The sequence below is a fragment of the Siniperca chuatsi genome, linkage group LG3 (genome assembly GCF_020085105.1).
Source record: "Siniperca chuatsi isolate FFG_IHB_CAS linkage group LG3, ASM2008510v1, whole genome shotgun sequence".
NCBI lineage: Eukaryota > Metazoa > Chordata > Actinopteri > Centrarchiformes > Sinipercidae > Siniperca > Siniperca chuatsi.
The window spans coordinates 31562773-31577257 of NC_058044.1; the positions used below are offsets into that span (position 1 = coordinate 31562773).

General features: G+C 39.3%; 1 protein-coding gene across 9 annotated transcripts in view; it reads right to left on the reverse strand.

The window, feature by feature from the left end:
- Positions 1 to 9684, reverse strand: part of LOC122873249 (glutamate receptor 2-like) — a 150195-nt gene extending 140511 nt beyond the window's left edge. For 2 of the 9 annotated variants that reach the window (XM_044189706.1, XM_044189705.1), the window contains exon 1: positions 9378 to 9681. In XM_044189706.1, coding sequence (XP_044045641.1) covers positions 9378 to 9447 — 70 coding nt within the window. In that variant the 5' untranslated portion in view covers positions 9448 to 9681. Of the gene's footprint in view, positions 1 to 9377 lie in introns of all 9 variants that reach the window. The other 7 variants (XM_044189703.1, XM_044189700.1, XR_006377388.1 and 4 more) reach the window with 6 other exon arrangements.
- Between the last annotated feature and the right edge of the window lie 4801 nt (positions 9685 to 14485).

The window sequence follows — 14485 nt, forward strand, 5'->3', positions numbered from 1 at the left end:
TCTATGACGTATTATTATTCATCATCTACTGTATAATTTTTGTATTTAACGTCTGTTTCTGTGATTAGCATAAAGGGAACTGCAACTTAAATCTTGTTTCACAACCCTGTGTTGTAAAATGATAAATAAATGTAGCTTGTACCTAGTGCTCTTCTTGGTAACCTTACTGTCAACAATGTTGCTTTCTTAAAATGAGCAGCGAGGTGCCACTGGTTTATTTTATGAGACTGCTAATGCACTCTTAATGCCAGGCAGCAGTAGTCTGACATTTCTTTCAGTGTGTGAATGTTGAACTGCACGAGAGGGGCAGATCGCACTCAAACACACATTTTCTGTCTGTTAGACATAGAAATTACACAGTTGGTCACACTTTTGTTGTGTTTTGTGGCGTATATCCAAAACATCCCAGTGTGTAAAATACTAACTACAACCAAAACTACTACTATACACACACACACACACACACACACACACACACACACATACATATATATGAACTCCTTTAGCTCTGTCAGGTTGGAGTACACTATCACAGGCCCAAAGATAATACCTTCCTGATTGACTGCATCCACAGTCCTATTGTGTCCCAGCAGCAGCATCTGGATACTGTGTGGAGCTGTCTCAATGGGACAGAGATCAGTTAGCCATGATAGATCAGCCAGTGAAAACACTATTTCAGAGATATTTATTTATTTGTCTTATCTATTTTATGATGATTATTTCAGATTTTTTTTTTTTCAAATTTAAGAATCTCTGACTGAGACATTTATAGTGAATATTGACTGATTCTGATCAGAGAGAGCATACCAGCACGTGTGCACAGGGGGACCCTGATAATGATTGAAAAAAGACTGAATTGTAAACCAACATGCATTGCAGATGAAGAAAAAAATCTATGTCAATTTAAAAAATTCTACCTTAGCTCAGCTGCATCCCTTGTGGTGGAGCTGGCAGAATGAGGTCATATTTCCACACACGCCATATTAGGTAAGTATGACTGCTTGCAGTGAGGCAGAATTATTCTGTGGCTGTCTTAACATGCTTGCTGAGCTTCTGTCATCAAAAACAAGGCTACTATTAATAGTCGGCCATTAACTTAGTCAGGACGTCACGTGGGCTCCTAGTCCTTTCGTGGCATGCTCTCAATCTTATTGGGGTGAGGGGGAGAAACTTACGTTTCACTTTATAAAAAAACCTGTTATTAATATATTTACTAGATTCTCCACTTGACTAAGAGAAATCCTCCCTTCCCCAATATCTCAAAATAATACAACCATATTCATTTGGTACAATTTGAGATCATGTTGGACCAAGTCTGTTCCAGCCTGGCTCAGTTAGTGTTGACAGTTGGGAGATAAAATTATACAGTGTGTGGTGTTGAAGGATTCTTATTATTTGTCCTCTTATCCACTTGCTACTGTTCTTATTCAAATCATTTTAAACATGTTTAATATTTATGACTGGAATTGGGACAAAAACATCTTAAGACGGTGTAGTCCCTCATTTGTCCAGGAGTGTTCTATCGTAGAAAAGGTTTCAGTCGTAGTCATCTGGACACTGTTTTTAGAATCAAGACGTTTCGGCTCCCATCCGGAAGTCATTCTCAATTGTGAAAAACTGGGACGGGAACTAGAAATTTAAGCTACTCTGTGTTACATAAGCCCTGCCCTCAGGAAGGAATCTGCCTGAGTATCTGTTAATAGCTACTTTCACCTGAAACTGACCTAATAGTTTCCAAGATGGCCCAGTAATCAGTAATCAGGCCTATTGTTTTCTGGCTGCATCTACTTCATCACTGTTGAGTACCTGATTAGCATCTGATTGGCGTGACCAAGGTGCGCCAATCACATGTTAATCAGGTACTTAACAGTGATGATGAGGTAAACTCAGCCTTCTCAGTCAATATAGCACACACTGAGGAATTTATTGCTTCAATCGACTGTATTTACCATCAAAGCTGATTGGACATCCACATAAAATGTGCCGAATTTTCCCTTTACACCTCCTTGACATTCTGCCCTGCCACACTCACTTCTGTAATTATAAATAAATAATCTGAATTAACCATTATGATTTAATATATATATTCTCTATTTATTTTGTGTTTTAATTTTATTATATTGTGTTATTGTTTCATATATTTTGTCCCGGCTGTTTCTTTTAATTTGTGCATCACATTGGTCAAAATCAGTTGTTTTCAAACATGCTTATAAATATATTTGACTTTGACTTTAATATATTTTCAACTACATTTCCTATTACCGAGGCAAAGTTTCACATAGAATTAAGTGCAAAAATCAAAATATGAAGAAACTGAATTGCATAATCTGTACATTTTTGGTACACACACACATTTTTATTAAGCCTAAATCTATCCAAGTTACGCGTATGTCCAGTCTGAAAGAAGTGAAAGAACATAGCAATATAGTGAAAAAGAATTATTGTAATATTCAGTCATACTTTTCTATCATCTTTCAGTTGGTTAGAAAGTGTCTCAAAGTGGCAATCTTATATCACATGCAGGACTCGATTGTGCCTTTGACAGCTCTGGGAGCCTAGACTGGAGTTGAGACAGATGAACCCAGTTTGGGTTCGGGAGGCATACACCATCTCCACATTTAAGAGTAGGCTTAAGACTTTCCTCTTTGATAAAGCTTATAATTAGGGCTGGCTTGGGTGAGTCCTGAACCATCCCTTAGTTATGGTGCTATGGCCTAGACTGCCTAGAGACTTCCCATGATGTGCCTCTTTCCTCTCTCCTTCTCCATCTGTATGCATTATTATCCCATTACTGCATGTTACTAACTCAACATCTTCTCTCTCCCGTAGTTTTGTGCTTTCTCGTTTCTCTCCTCTCTCCTTCTGTCACTTTCAGCAGGTATTTCTGCCTCTGGAGCTGCAGAGACTGAATCTGTGGTTGTGGTCCACCTGCTGCCCCCGTGTCGTGTTCCTGCTCGACAACTGCTACTGCAGTTGTTGTTGACATTGTTTTTTCTATGGCTGTCATTCCTATTATTACTAATTTATTAATATTAACACTACAATTACTATTCTACTATTTAAAAAAAAATAAAAATTTCTACGTGGTCTTTGCATTGTGCCATGAAAACATGTCAGCATAATGTTAGTCAGCTAGCTAGCTGACTAATTTCCACAGGGCTTCTCTGAGAATTCCGCTAATTATAAGCTAATTATAAGCTAATTATACATGATTGGTTCATAGAGTTACATCACCCAGGCCAGAGTTGATGCAAACCCAAATTCATGGTTTGGTATGTACCTTGGTTTTAGGGTCACGGTTCAGTACATTTTCGGTACAGAAGGGAAAACAAATACTGTCATATTGTCAATAAGAAAAAATAAATTTTGTAGCGGGGCTCAAGCACTTTGACAGTATGTTTTTCTGTATTCTCTATGATAAGTATGGTCACATATCTGTTGTGATAAACACTCCTATAGCATTAGTTATTGCTTTGGCACAGTCTGAATCTGCAGCGAGAGGCTGCCTGAACACTGGGGAGAAGGACTGGCCTTCCAGTCTGTTTTTGTCTCGTTCAGTTAATCGACACATTCGGGTGATGCCGTCATAAATGACATATTTATCCACAGACATACCCGACTTCAGTTGAACAGTGTCGGCATATAGTTTGAAACTCATAGTTGCCCATCGTAACTAACCGGGAACCATAATGCTCCCATACAGTGGATCTAAATGTCATGGGAGGATCCTCCAGCTCTGTGTTTGCCATTCGGAGGCAGCGACACTACAGGAGCTTGACTAACCTGGCCAACTGGGCTAAGCCCACTAGCATGCAGTGTTGCCAACTCTTTTCGAATAAAAGTAGCATTTCTCTGCGCCAGTCAACAAGCCATCCTGCTCCTCTGCTCTTTTCTAATAACAATAAAGAGATGATCTTTATAATAACCTCATGAATTTATAACTTAAAGCTTTTTATGTGTTTCTGCGGGGCGTCACTTCTTCTGCAACAATGAAGCTAAAAGGATCGCACACACACACACACACACACACACACACACACACACAGGCCTGCCTATGTCTGCTCGTCTCTCTCGCTCACTGTTTAGAGACAACTGACAAATATGTTGAGAATATAAGAACTTAGAGACGTTAGAGAGAGACGTTTTCTGGTATTACGTGGACACGGTGGATATTTTACAAGCATGGACCAGGTAAAGCAACAGTGAGCAGACACTGGTACCGAATGACATCTGCACCAACCAGGTACTTTGTCACGTTGGTTTCGATCGTTTCGATAGGCTACTTCATTAGCAACAAGCCTCCTCCACACGCGGCTCACCTGTTACCGTGAAAACGGAATCGCGGGTGAAAAAATCCAAAACGCGAGTTGTGTTTTTGGGGCGACTTCATAAAACATACTGCTGACAATGAAAGTCAACAGAGCAGACATACAGCCTGTATGTGTCTGTCCCTGTATGATACAGCAAGAGAGAAACAGAGGCGGGGCGGGGCAAGCTGGTGTGTGTAGGCAGTGGTGTGCAGTAAGAGACAGAGGTGTAGGTGTGTGTGTGAATATCCAAATCCCAAAATTGAAAATCGAATACCTACCCAATGAACGCATACCCGAATATTCGACTATTCGGGTCCAGCCCTAGTATTTAGGGCAGACTAAGTGAGGTTGAAGGTTGATGCGAAAAGATGGGTTCTGAGTTTACTTTTGAATGAGTCGACTGAGCCTTGACTAGCTTCTCGAATTTGGGTAGGAAGACCATTCCAAAGAAGAGGGGCTTGGTAAGAGAAAGCCCTACCGCCTATTAGGGTTTTTATTTTTGGAACAGAAAGACCGGCAGTTTGAAATCGTACAGCCCTGGCAGGTATATGAGGAGTGACTAAAGATCATAAGTAGGATGGTGCAAGTCCATGTAGTATCAAGTTAAAAGTAGAATGTTGAAGTCAGATCTAGCATGTACAGGGAGCCAATGTAATGAAATAAGAATGGGGCAACATGCTCAAATATTCTAGTTTTGGTTAATAATCTAGGAGCAGTATTTTGTACAAGTTGTAGTTTGCTAATAGTTGATTTAGGTAAGCCAGAGAAAAGTGTATTATAGTAGTCAAGCCTATATGAGACAAAAGCATCAGCCATGGAAAGAATGGGACAAATCTTGGCAATGTTGCGTAAGTGGAAATGTGCAGTCTTTGTAATATTGTTGATATGTTCTTCAAAGGAGAGGTTGGGATCGATAGGACACCAAGATTACTAATACAGGGGCTTTGTGAAATTGTGGAACCAGCTATGTTCAGCGTGACATCAGACTTTATTTCTAATCTGCTTTGGACCAAGAATTAGCATTTCAGTTTTCTCAGCATTTAAAAGAAGAAAGTTAGACATCCATCTTTAGGTTTCTGATATGCATTCTTCTAGTTTCATCAGCCAGGCGTCTTATTGGAAATGTAAAGCTGGGTATTATCGGCATAGAAATGGAAACCTAGTTTGTAACTATTGATTTTTATACCAAGGGGCAACAAATAGAGAAGAGAATAGGTCTGAGCACAGATCCCTGAACCAGGAGAGAGCAGTATAAGTGAGTCCTATATAACTTTGCAGGTGATGTAATAGAATGTGGTGATCAATCAAAGCTGCGCTGAGGTCTAAGAGCACCAATATTGAAACTGAGCCAGAGTCAGAAGCAAGTAGTAGGTCATTAACCACTTTTTTCCAAGCAGTTTCTGTGCTGTGGAATTTTCTGAAGCCAGATTGATGAGGTTCATACAGGTTGTTGGATGAGAGGTAATCTGTGAGTTGCTAAGCCACTGCTTTTTCAAGGAGTTTTGAAAAGAATGACAATGTTAAAAATACATTTCTGGTTATTTTTATTATTTTGTATCAGGCCAGAAAAATAAGTCATTCTAGAAGCATGAGGAGCACATTTATATTCGAGCAGGATATTTGAAGTTTCTTGCTTGGTTGTTCTCCATTTGTGTTCAAGTTTTCTGCATTTTTGTTTAAGGGACCAGGGGGATGGTTTTGGTCTAGTTTTTCTAGTGGACGGGGGGCGACTGAATTAAATGCGTCCAGCAGTATTTGCCTGAAATTGTCAGTGAACTTGTTGAGGCAGTAGGGCTGATCTATGGTGGTTACAGCAGACTCAAGTTTCTCAGCAAGTTTATGAGTAGTAGTTGAGTCAGTATGATGGCTGTAAGTTTCAGAGTGGCTAATATAATGTCTAGACAGTGTGACCTTAAAAGTAAAGAAGTAGTGATCTGAAAGGACAGGTAGATGTGGTGAGATAGCTAGGTCTGAGAACGAGAGACCATGTGTCAAGACTAGGTCAAGCATGTGACCATAGCGGTGAGTAAAAAGACATCATGAGATCCAAAGATTGCTGAAATGGACATTTAGCTTTTGTGATTTTATTTTACTATTTCATTTACTGTTACAGATATATGTGTGTGTCGTCACAAAAGCATATGATGTAACATATATTACCATCTATGACATTTAATTAACACTGTCTGTTAATTACTTATAAGTGGATAATATCCCATTTTATTCATAAAAGTTTGTAGTGCCTTCCAACAACTGATGAGACAAACCTTTAACATGGGAGAATTAAACTTTATTAATTCTCACACAGCTTTGCCATCACAACTGAACGTCATCAGCCGATTATGGAAGAAGAGACCCGACTCGAGCCGAAGTCGCCCCGCGGGACCGACAGCGCGTCCGGAACATGGAACTCCGGGGAGTTTTATCCGGCCCCAGAGAAATGACACTGCTTCTCCTCTCCTCTCCCCTCCAGGGCAATGCCTGCCCTGCTCAGCCAAAACTCCACAGACACTTTTCTGTGATATTGGGGTTTGATGCTTTAGCTTAATGAGAGTAATTAAAAAATGTAACGTTAAATAAAAATTAGGATCTCCCATAAACATAGGTAGGATAGCTAAATTACCTCAAGTGATTAAAATTCCTAATAATAATCTCCCTTGACTTTACAAAACTTCTCAGTTGTTGAACGGTGCCTAGTTTATTTAATTGTTTAGTTATTGTCCTGTGTGTGTAGTAGTTAAATAAACATTTATAAAACTTTGGTTATTGTGTGTTTGTGTGTATGAAATATTCCGGTCACTGTCCTGAGACAAGAACTCTGTAGCAACTTCAGATCAAGACTAAATTATTATAAATGACTCAAGATTTTCTCCTTGTAAAGGAGTGGTGCCCCTGATAAAATTAATTTAACGTAATTTAGATTTTGTTATTTAATATGAAAGATGATTTTATTCTGATAGCCGGAAGTGAGTGTAAACCTGCTCTTCCTTTTACCAAAATTAAGGTAATTCGATATCAGAATCAGAATCAGAAATACTTTATTGATCCCCGAAGGGAAACTCTTTGTTACAGCAGCTCGCCTTTACGTCAGTGCACACAGGAGAAAGTACTAGCAAAAAATATAATACACTATAAAACTCTATAAAAACAGGTCAGAAAATAAATTAAGTATCAGGTGGGTATAAGTATAAGATAAAATAGTGTGAAGTACCAAGTGGGTTTACCGGTTGATGATGATAATACAGTATAATAATACAATGTAATAAAATCAGTAATAAGTAATAAGTAGTGGTGCATGTACTGTCAAGTTAAGTGTAGCTTATTGAGATTATTAAGATATTGCACAGCAGTAGTGGAGATATATAATATCAATGTCAATAAATAGGAAAAAACTAACATGGGAAAACTAAATATTGCACGGAAAAAAGAGTAGTACACAGAATATTGCATAATTATTCAAGTATGGCAGAGATGTAATGATCCAATGTCCAGTTTAATGACCTAGGGTCATTAAACGCGTTCGCAGTTAAAGAGTTTGATGGCCACAGGCAGGAATGACTTCCTGTGATCAGTTTAATGCATTTAGACCTTTAATCTGTTACATCAACACATATTTCTCAATGGTGAGTTAACTTTTTCAAAACTCATCATACAGTCAGCACAAAAGAAATCAATGTGGATTAAACTGTGGGATCACTTTTCTTTGCTTTGACACAAAATGCATTCAAACCAAATCAATCAAATTTGACCAAATCAAATTTCATGAATTGTTTTCTCACTCAAACTCAACCACCACCAAACCTCTGTGTACTGTATTTACACTCCATTTTGCACATGTTTATATACTACATGACCTCTATGAAAGGCTATGAGGTTGACATTTCTGGGTTTAAGTGAAATGTCTCAACAACTATTGGATGGATTGCCATTACATTTGGTGTAGACATTCATGTCCCCCTCTGGACGATTTGTAATAACTCTAAAAATCTTTCTCTTTCTCTTTTCATCTAGCGCCATCTTCTGGTGAAAATTTCAATTTGTCCAATACTTAGGTTTATCACCAAATACTTGCAAAACTATTGACATTCCCATCAGCCTCAGCTGTATCCTACTTTGTGTTAAGTGCTAATAACAAATGTTAGCATGCTGAGACACTGAACTAATTTAAGTTAACTTCAGCATGTTAGCATTGTCATTTTGAGCATGTAGCATGCGAAAGTTAGCATTTAGCTCAAAGCACCGCTATGCAGCCTCATAGAGCCACTAGCATGGCTGTAGACTCTAGTCTTGTTTTTGGACAACAATGGAGATCCATGACACAGAGGAATAATATATATCAGGCTTTGGATACACACACAATACTTGATAGTAGGCATTGTTGTTTTGGGTGTTTTCATGAGCAATTGACAATGAAAGAAATCCTTGAAATGACACGTAATTTTGTCAACCCCTGTAATGTGAAATGATTGGAAAAAGCACCAAAATAAATACTATGAAATCATTTTGATAGCTAAATTCTAACAACAGAAAAACATAGTCACAATAGTAATTGCATGTCTAATTATAGTCTATTCATATACTGTAATGTAGGCCTAATGGCATGTGGCTGAAAATCCAACACATCCTCTCAGGGGTCTTCATACCTGCATTTGCAGTCCAACAAGGACTGGAGCTCAGCAAATACGTTTTTAGTGCTGGATTTGAATTATATTGGATTTACCTGCCTTTAGGGTGTCAGTTAACACCTTAAAGACAAACACACATGCACACACGCGCGCGCCCACAAGCCACACACTGCACTGCTAGTAAGATGCACATACATAAATATAAAAGACGAAAATGTTGACATAATTAGAACACTGCAGCAGCCGCCATACAGTCAGGAGGCCTCTCGTTACTAAGAGTGGTACAGTGAGGACAGATATGAGAGAGGCCCACATTAGCAGGAGGAAGAGGGGAACGATGAATGGGAGAAGGAGAAAAGCGAAGAATGAGAATAATTTAGACAGACCGATGAACGAGAGGGGTAAAGATGAGAACGGTGGGGCGATGACATGAAAATCCTACCGATCTGGACGCTGGGAGATCCGCACAACGCCTCGCGCCATAAAAGTGTTACCACAAACAGCAGCTTCATGGTCGTGTTCAGGCTCCTCACGCGACGCCACAGCAACCTACGGTAGCGGTTCCTACCAAAACATCACCTCCATCACACACGATGCGAGCTCATGGCGTCATTCCAAGCTCAGAAGCGTCTCGAGCTCTGCAGATGCCCTATCCTCTCTCATGAGATGCGCGTGCCGCTGCTGCTGCTGCTGCTGCTGGACTGCGGGCGCGCGCCGAGGATTGCCTAGGAATACCGATGAGGCACGAGAGACAACCGAGAGCAGCCGACAGCTAAACGCAAAGCCAAGACGAGGCTATAGGAAACTGACAGTATACAGTATGTTAGCATAAACGCAACCATAACGGATGCATACTGGAGGAGCATACCATTCTGTAACAGTATTCTTTAATATAACAATTTTACCTGATATCACACAACAGGCATATCTGAACAGACTACCAGATAGGTCTCTGTTTGGTTTTCACTGTGGCGCACAGTGTCATAATTTATAAATAGAATAATACAATAGTATGACGTGATGCACACACAAAACCCCCTCAAGTCCAATAACAATGTACACAGTTTCTCTCTGAGTATGCTATTCTAGCTTTCCACCACCATCAGTGGTACATAGCAGCATCCAACACATAAGGGAACAACATCAGATCACAACAGCAACTATATGTAAGACAAAACATCCATTATGTAATGTGGTGCATTAACAAGGCAGCAATATTTAGTCATGTGTTTGTTAATTAATTGAAGCAGCTGCAGCTAGCAGTGACCACATCCCTTATTCTAAGTTTAAATAAAGGTCTCAAGTTTGAGCTTGGCCTGCAGATCATTCCAGGACCAAAAAATATACTATAGCTATACTAAATAGCTTATAACATATAAATATGAATATAGCCTATATACATAATAGTGAGGTATTTTTAGTCAGTCAAAATAATTAAGCTTGCTTTCACATTGTTTCTTCCTTTCCAAGGGGAAATAATAACAGTTACACCACCTGCAACATTAGACTCTGTTTGTTTGTATTTACTTAAAAAATGTATTCATTATTGTTTAATTGTTTTTTGAAAGCCTCCTTATTTTCCTAAATGTTTTGTGTGTATTTATCATGCTGTATCTTGTTGTGGTAATCTATCATGTTATGGACATTTTTTAAAACATGGTAGCCTTCCTATTCATTCAAGGATCATTCTGTATTTTTGGAATGTATTATTGTACTTTTTTTTCCTGTGTGGTACGTTTCTCTACACAGTAATATTTGGAACTTGTGACCACATGAATTGAGTCCTCTATATCACACCTATGATTTGTTCTTCTAATTGACAAGCCAGCCTGATGAACATCTTACTCACCCTATCACACACCTGCTCCCTATCAGCACCTATTCACAGTCAGCATAAAAGCTCAGCACAAACACGCAGCACTTACCTCAGCCAGTTGTCCGACCTCGTTGTACTAAGGATGCCACATGAGAGTCGTCTCAACTGCCCCATGCTACGCCAGTGTATTTTCACTCCAGCGTGTTCCCCACTCCATCCTACACCAGCGATGTATCCACTCCATTCCACTCCAGGGGGGTTCCCCTTCTCTGTACCTGCGTCCCTGTCTACTCTGGCTGTAATCCAATAAACATACATCTGGTTCCATATCGGTGTCTCCTGCCTCTCTGTCCATATCAGGTACAGAGCAACAGTTTTTGTTTTGTTTTTTTGGTGTGTGGCAAGCTCTTAGAAGTCCTTTTGATTCTTGTCCATTGTCTATGCTTGTCCAGAACCTGACTGAATTAAACGATTTCTGATTTCTTAACTTCTGTACTTGTTTTTTTTATTTCAGTCATTTACTTTTAAAGGTGACAATATGTAAGATTTGGCCATAATTTTTATTTTCAAATGTTGAAAAAATGAACTAACCTTATCAACGGAATGTGAAGAAGTAACAGTTCGGATGTCATGTCAATGATGTATTGTGTTACAGAGATAGCTACTGAAATTAGCATGCTAACCTGCTAACCCCAGCTCATCCTGTGTTATAATACCACTTGCGCCTCGTGAGGCGATAGTCCCATAGCATAGCTCGGGTAGTTCCAGCTGGGAGATTTTGCAAGCGGCAAGTTCACTATGTTACACAGCTTTATAGTCTAATAAACTATCAAAATGTCAAGTAAGGAAATATTTTTACACATATTTTGCTTATAAAACAGAAATACAACCGTACACCTTCTGAATTCACATTTCTCTTTCACTGAACTAATTTCCTGGTAAACTCATCGTAAAACGCACTTCATTCAAACTCGACAGAAACAAAATAAAGCTCACCAAAACCCGTCTTGGTTAGTCTTTCCACTGTTCCGACAATCACCAGCTCTGGTTTGTGTGATTTGAAGTAACTAGTGCTTAACCTGTGGGGGTGCTGTTAAGTTAGTTACCTGCTGAATAACCTGGAATAAGGAGGTAGAATAAGCATTCAGTAAACAGTCACAGTGCTCTCTGTCTGTCATCATTGTTCCATAACAATATATGACATGGTGTCAGAAGTAAACAATGGAGAAACTACAGTTTGTGCCTGAAAGGAAAACTGGTGTTTGTGGATCCAGACATTTGAGCTATACATCGTGACAAGTGGCATCTCCAAAAAAAAAAAGAAAATATAAAGTGTTAAAACTTGTGGCTGGAGACGATGCTACAAAGATATTTAATACCATGGACTTTGATGACAATGTGGATGACTTGGTTGTACTGTAAGAAAGGTTTCGGCAGTATTGTGAGCCAAGGAGGAACATAACATACCTGAGAGACATGTTTTTTACAAGGGTCCAAGGAAAGAGTGAGTCATTCGATGCATATGTGACTGATCTGAAAAATAAAGCAAAGGACTGCGAGTTTAAGAGACTGCATCGTGTGTGGAGTCACTAATGATCAGGTCAGAGCCAGACTGTTCAGGGAACCCAACCTATCATTGAGTAAAGCTGTTGATGTCTGCAGAGCTAACAAAGCCACCTGAAAGCCTTACATGAAGAAAATGAAGTGGCGGTGAACAAGTAAAATGAAGCTAACAAAAAAGCCCAAAGATTGCAGTGTCATTGATAAAAGTGAATGCAGTAAATGTGGATACAAACATGAGCCTCGCAAGTGTCCTGCCTATTGTCAAACATGTAAAGTGTGTTCACGAAAAAAACACTTTGGTCGCATGTGCTGAACAAAGAAACTGAGGGAAAGCTTGAGAGAAGTGTTAATGAAATTGAACAATAAGAGAGTGAAATGAAAGAAAAAAAACAACTCTGATTGAAAAAGAAGCTACCATAGAAACAAAACATAAAAAATGGACTGAAGTACTCAACGTGAAAGGCCAAAAGCTCACATTCAGGTTAGATACTGGTGCAGCTTGTTACTTCTTACAACCTTTCGAAAAGTGGCTCAAAAGTATACAGCGTTACTGCAGTCCAGCTCCAAGTTGGTGACATATTCCCTGCCACATGGTGGTGCCATTAGGGAAGGGTGAAGCTGAAGTGTGAGTACAAAACTGAAGTGCATGAGTTGGAAGTCCAGATAATAGAAGCCAACTTCCCTGCTATTTTAGGAGGAGATTCCTGCACACAAATGGGATTAGTAAAAAGACTCTACAAGATGGACAGGGAAGAGGAAACAGACATCCCGAGAGATTATAAAGATGTGTTTACAGGGTCGGGGTGTGGACCTGGACAGCATCACATTCAGATTGATTCAGCAGTAGCTCCAGTTATTCATTCACCCAGAAAGGTGTTTTTAGCACTGAAAGACAAAATCGAAAGTGAACTGGAAAGGATGGAGAAACTTGGTGTGGTTGAAAAACAGACAGAACCCACTGACTGGGTTAACAGCATGGTCACTGTCCAAAAGCCAAACAATTGACCCCCAAGACCTCAACAAGGCCATAAAGAGGGAACACTATCCCCTGCGGAGAGTAAAGGAGGTTGAGGCAGAGATGCCAAATGCAAAATTCAATTCAATTAAATTTTATTTATAGCGCAATTCATAACAGAAATTTTCTCATTGCACTTTTCCTATAGTGCAGGTCTAGACCGTACTCTTTATAATATTATTTACAGAGACCCAACAAATCCATGAGCAAGCACTTGGTGCAACAGTGGCAAGGAAAAACTTCCTTTAAGAGGCAGTACCCGCCACTGCCGGTTGGGTTGAGGGAGGGGAGGAAGCACAATGCAAATTCTAATAAAATAATAATATAATGGTAGTGGTAATATCAAAGTAACGATAATAGAAATGATAGTGATAGGAATAATAATGACAATAATAACAATAATAGTAATATGACTAATAGACACCATCTCCCCATTTAAGAGTAGGCTTAAGACTTTCCTCTTTGATAAAGCTTATAATTAGGGCTGGCACAGATGAGTGCTGAACCATCCCTTAGTTGTGCTGCTATAGGCCTAGACTGCCGGGAGACATCCCATGATGCACGTCTTTCCTCTCTCCTTCAATCCCTCTCCATCTGTATGCATTTATATCCTTTTATATTACAGCATGTTACTAACTCAACATCTTCTCTCTCCCGTAGTTCTGTGCTTTGTTGTTTCTCTCCTCTCTCCTTCTGTCACTTTCAGCAGGTATTTCTGCCTCCGGAGCTGCAGAGTCTGGATCTGTGGTTGTGGGCCACTTGCTGCCCCCGTGTTCCTGCTTGACAACTGCTACTACAGTTGTTATTGGCTCTGTTACTAATACTGACATTATTTTGTCATTCCTATTATTATTAATTTATTAATATTGACACTACAATTACATTTCTACTATTTTAAAAATTCTAGGTGGTAGTTGCACTGTGCATTTTGCACATTTTGCATTTCACATTTTGCATTTCAAATTTGATCTTTTCCATTTTCCATTAGGCCTTTGACATTTGGATTTTCAAGCTGTATGTAAATAGGGATAGGGATAAATAGGGATTTTTTGGATCACTTTGATCCAAAAAATCTGGATTAAACTGATCCCATCAGAAGGGTGGATTCAGCGTGGATTTCATGGCAAAAATGTATCAAATAATACTATATTTGGAT